The sequence below is a fragment of the Prunus avium genome, chromosome 1 (genome assembly GCF_965620075.1).
Source record: "Prunus avium chromosome 1, drPruAviu1.hap1.1, whole genome shotgun sequence".
Classification (NCBI taxonomy): domain Eukaryota; kingdom Viridiplantae; phylum Streptophyta; class Magnoliopsida; order Rosales; family Rosaceae; genus Prunus; species Prunus avium.
In genome coordinates this window covers 1,842,391-1,848,012 of record NC_142284.1, presented here as the reverse complement: position 1 = coordinate 1,848,012, position 5,622 = coordinate 1,842,391, and the positions used below count along the sequence as shown (strand labels likewise).

At 40.2% G+C, this 5,622-nt stretch overlaps 1 protein-coding gene across 1 annotated transcript; it reads right to left on the bottom strand.

Moving 5' to 3' along the window:
• Positions 1–858: 858 nt before the first annotated feature.
• LOC110760967 (uncharacterized) lies at positions 859–3,256 on the bottom strand. Its single transcript, XM_021963333.2, has 3 exons — positions 2,136–3,256; positions 1,813–2,002; positions 859–1,721 (listed from the first exon to the last, which is right to left on the bottom strand). The coding sequence occupies exons 1-3, from the start codon at positions 2,580–2,582 to the stop codon at positions 1,153–1,155; spliced, it is 1,206 nt and encodes a 401-aa protein (XP_021819025.2). The 5' UTR covers positions 2,583–3,256; the 3' UTR covers positions 859–1,152.
• Positions 3,257–5,622: the final 2,366 nt, after the last annotated feature.

The window sequence follows — 5,622 nt, the reverse complement described above, 5'->3', positions numbered from 1 at the left end:
GTATTAAGTATGATACTTTAAAAATATGCAGCACACTCCACTTCTCCTATTATTATTATGGAACAAACTGTTGAAAGCTAATAAAATTTAGTAAGAGAATCAAATATATTAGACTCAACGCATTCGTTATCCTTCGGGTGATGTTTCCATTATCCCTAATTGTCAATTTGAATCACAAATTACCCCTAATTATCAGTTTTACCCCAAAAAATACATCAAGCAATGCACAATGGACATCTTAAACAAAAGGACATGAGTCCTAAATTCTTGCAAAAAAAAAGACCCAAACACAAAAATCTTTTATCTTCTTCACCGCCCAGTCAAATTGTTGCACGTGTTGGAGAGTAGCTTGTTGTGAGTCGTGAGAGCAGAGAGTCCTCAGTCAAACTAACACTTCCACACACACAAAAATGAAGTGTCCCTCATTTCTGGTGGGTCGTGGATGAACAGAATGAAACTCGTTTACTGGTTTGCACTTTTCACGAGCAAATAAATAATAAAATAAACACAACCAAATTAATAAAATTGCAGGGAATATCACGCAATCCTAACGAGTTTTATTCATTATTAACCCCTCACGGCCTTCGAGATTCCACGAGCCCCCCCTTCCCGTCTGCCGTCATCTTCATCATCATTTTCTCTCTCTTTTTTCTTTAATGATTTTAATTTTTTTCGAAAAAAGTAAAAATGCCCTAAAAAGATGAGAAAATTGAGAAAAGAGACTCTCATCCCACTTTGTTCCCCTTTCAAGAAACCGTCACTGCAGAGAGTACATTGCCTCAAAATACCCACCACCAAACTAATTAGTAATTATTAATAATAAATTAGATGCATAAATAAGTAAATTACTAATTTAAATACCAGGTGCTAAATATTATCTGTTTTTCCTCTTTTCTATTTTTAAAACTATTTTTATTACATAAAGATCATGGTGCATAGATTTACTTGCTTCTCTTACATTGGGGTGCCCTTGCTAACAAAAAAGGAAGGGGAAACTGGGAAAAAGACACAAGTTCAAAAGCCTGTACCAGTACACTCCTACTATTCCAACTGCCATTTATATATTTTCACTTATATTTTTATATTTTATATCTTTTTTTTTTGTCCGTGGATTTTCAAAATTAAGAAAAAAGGAAAAAACCAAAATTTTCCTCAACATTTCTCCTTGAGCAGCGAGGCCAATCCGGTCACGACCCTCGCTCCTCTCTCGACGCTCTTCGGCTTTATCGCCGGCGGCTGCCACTTCACCGCCGCCTTATCGCCGGAAAGTGGATTTTCCGCAGGCGACGGCAGAGGTGTAGTCGGCGGCGACGGGCTCTTGCCGAAGATCAACTCGAGTTCGCCGCAATCGCTGAGATTGTCGGTCTCGGTCGGAGAATCGGAAACTATGGTTTGGACCTCAGGCGCCGGAGCGGCGTCGTTTTGGGGATTGGTTGCGGTGGCTCGGGTGTAGGGAGAGAGCCACTTGGCGCGCATGTACTCGGCTTTCCGCCATGGAGGGAAGTGCATGCCCTTCTTCTTCAGGCTCTGTTTGGCTGCCTCCGACACGATGGAGACGATCTGGCCAAGACGGTCCGATTTTCCAACAAAAATGTACGGCAGGGATTGAAGGACGGCCTTGTAGGGCCCAGTGGATCGAGCGACCTCAAATTCCGATCGGAAATCTATGTCAATCAACAACCTGTCGCCCTCTACCATCACATCGATATACTCGTATTCACCTGAAGCCCAAAAGCCAGAACCAAAATTATTATTTTTAATTCTCAGAAAATCTGTTTGGATGCTCGGAAAGTGAGAGAGAATTTTAAGTACCGGCGGGGAAAGAGGACGATTTCTCCCATTTCGATTTGCAGATGGAGGAATCGTAGCCGAGAGAGTTGAGTCCGTCGGTGACGACCTTCCTCCAATCGTCTTTCTGTTTCTGATTCTTGTTTGCTTCGACGATCTTCGCTGTATCGGCTAAGAGGTTTCTCTCCGCCACACTCACGCATGGAATCAGACTCTGATTTTACAAAAAAGCAACAATCAATCATCTAAATACTCTGTTTGGTTGCCAGGAAACCGCGAGAAAATGAACAGCTACAGTAATAAAAACGTAAAAAGAAGTATAGGCAGAATTGGGGCGACGAATATACCTTCAGAATATCGGAGGCGTCGCCGCCGAACGAACCCGAGGGGATTGAATCACCAAAACCGCCACCGAAGACGTCAAGCTCGTCGTCGGAGCTGTCATTGCTGTTGCCATGAAAGCAATTGCAGCGGTTGCGGCCACATTTCTGCGGTGGCTGCTTCTCGTTGCTTTCTTCGATGAAATTCTGAACCATCTTCGCCAAGCAAACCGAGCTCGGCTCGAACTCCGTGGTAGCAGCGGCGTTGCCTCCGTCCTTGCTGTTGTTGAAGCTCTGCTGCGGTGACTCAGTACCACTGCTAGGCTTCTCCTGAGCCGAAGAAATTCTAAGCACGCTCGGGAACTGCCGGTCAAACAGCCTCCTGAGCCTCGATTTCAAGACCGGTTTCGCCGAGTCGACCCTGGCCGGTTCGATCAAGGCCTCGGAGTCGACATCTATCGGCTGGATCTTCATCGGAAATGGCACAGAAGAGGGAAGCTCCGGGAATTTCTTTAGGATTTTAGTGCTTTTTTTGCTGTGGTTTTACAAATTACAAATGACTAGGCTGACGCACCGCCTATCTATATCTCAGTTCTGCTCAATTTTCGGAGCCTCATAAACTTTGGGATCCAAAATCAAAATCCACAGACACACAGACTCTTCGCATTTACACCGCTACGAAATTACCCAAAAATTTCTACAAAAATGAACTCGATTCTGAAATCAACGTTTTCTTCATCCACATTCACTCTCCTCCTCAACTACCAAAAACACTCAAAAATCTCAACGCGCTCTCCGACTACAAGGTGAATCCGGTCCAAAAGCTCCAAAATTAAGATTAAACAGAAAAATTCGTACCACTCTCTAGAAACTGTTAATGTTTTTGTTTTTTTGGGGAAAACTTGAGCTAAAAGAGTATGGCTTCCGATGAGGGTTTTTCGTGGAAAACGTGACGGCGACGATCGAAGATACGAACATTTCGTATGCATATGAGTAGTAACGTCGCCGGAACATTCATTTCCGGCGATGTATTCTCGCCGGCGACGATGCTGGTGGTGGTGGTGACAGGTGAGCTGATGATGAAGAAGAGAAGAGAGTTTTGAGTAATCTGTGGGTGAGGCAAATGGGTTTTGTGAAGAAAAGAGGTTAGATGGGTTTGGGTTTTATATAGGGGGAAGCTGAGGGGTCTGCTTACCAGGATCGGGTCTGCCATGTTGGATATTACGTGGAAGAAATTATCCGGAAAATGCAGTTTCCAGCGTGGGGTGGTGGATGATGATATATGGATGAAATGACCACCGTGCCCTTCGTAAGCAGACGACATCGAAAACTGGCACAAGGGAGGGGATCGTGGGGTCGTAAAGTCGTGTGAGAGATGGGTGGGGAACGAGGGGGAAGTGTAGGGTGTGAGGTTTTTCGAGAGGTGCGCAGCTAAACGGTTGTGCGACACGTAGTTTGCGTTGGTTCGAGCGCGGGGTCTGTTTTGGAATTTCGTGATTTTAAACTGACTGCAACGCAAGGACATCATTTTGGACCGTTTTAGATTCCTACCCCCGCCCCTCCTCCCTCTCTTTTTGAGCTTTGAGCTACATAACTCCCCCTTTTTTGTGTTTAACTGAGCTCAGTAACTCCCTTTTCTTTTGGAAAAAGAAAAGGGGAGAAAATTCAAGTTATTTTAATTTTCCACTTTATCACAATTGTCCATTACAACAAAAATTAACGTGCCTATTAAAAAAAACAAAAATTAATTTATCAAATTCGGAGACACGAATAAATTGTGTGAAACGTAAGTATAAAATGAGCTCATTCTAGACTTGATTTATTAAAGAAAGGTCAAATTCATTTGGTCATTATTAAATAAATGTACATGGAACTCCTGGCTTGTTTTTATTAGCATTATTCTTAAATTCATCAATAATGTATGAAAGTGTAAAATATTAGAATTAATTAGACAAACATTGTCCAGCCAGCCAAAATAAAAGACTATAAATAGATACCAATGCTTGGCCTTGTCTAGATAAACATTGATTGTTGCTTATTTAAAAAGAATGAACTTTGGCGTGACTATATATACACTGAAAAACTATGCTCTTTACTTAGTCAAAATTACTATCAATGGTTCTATCTCTAATAATATTTTCTTTTATCTATAATAACACGCACTTCGCGCGTGATGTTTTTATTAATTTTATTTTTACAATAGCATTTGTCAAAAATTATTTTTGTGAAATGTCACTTTATATGTTGGCATATATAGGACAAAAAACCAATTGAAGGAATCCCCTTTAATAAAAAAAGACACTTAAGTTGTTCCCATATATATAATCGATTAGTGCCCATTGTGGGGAGCCAATTATGCTTTTTACTGTTTCATTTCAAATCATGATTTCTCATATTTTTCACAATATCAATCCAATTATGATCCATGAGTGCAGCAATGTTTTCTTATTGCCCTGTGTCAGGTGGAGTCTCGCAATTCATCTAGAGATGCTTAATTGATTTTCGATTGTGAAAAACATGTGACATTATACTTTCTTATTGAGTGATAGAACACGTATCGATCGATTGTACAAATATCTGCTTGAATTTTCTAGTAAACGTAGCTACCAAAATTAATTTAAATGAGATCCAATGCAATTTCACAATTTATTTTTGTTACTCTATACAAACAAAAATTTGGCCATCTATGTCGACTAATCAAATCCCTTTGACTAGTCCAACTCCAAGAAATGATGGTGATGCAAAAGACAACGAAGGAACAATAATGACCTAAAATTATATTGGTCTAGACATGCATGAATTTCACTCATCAGTATTGGCAAATCTTTACCATTTTATATTTTTGTGTCCCCGTGAGTGAGTGACCAATGAAGGGTTAAACGAGTTGGACCGTTAGGTTGATAGAGCTATATGTTTGAATTTAAAACAATGATGGACAAATTGGTTTATTAGCAGTAAAAAAACAAAAAGTAAAATCAAGATTTACAGTGAGGGTACGACTCTTATATTGTACGCATGTCTGGTCAATTCCTCATCGGAGTTAATAATGAAGAGGACACACAAAACAAAAGTTATAATTTTGGGTACATTTCAGAAACTGAGAAGTGATTGTATTAAAAGCAGAGGGGGACAAAGCTAAAATCAGTATGTCAAACCATATGAACCAATGAAGAATAGGCCTGTATTTTTTCATGCTCTTCCAACATGCCTTCCTCTTCTGGGCAATCACTTCTCTCCACGTACGTACTGCTTATTTTTTTTCGGCTTCGTGCTACATATTTTGTGGCTTTTAGGTTAAATACAAAGCATTATTATATACTATGGAACTCCATGCTTGGGTTAAACCAACTCAAACGGCATCGTTATTCCTGAAATATCGTATTTTAGTCATATACACTTTGAAACTGAATTTTTAAAAAAGTTTTATTCATTCATGGGTAGAAACTATGACGCTGAAAGATGAGCGTTAAAGAGTTATTTTGCTCCTATTATGCGTTGCTCCTTGCCGTTAAGG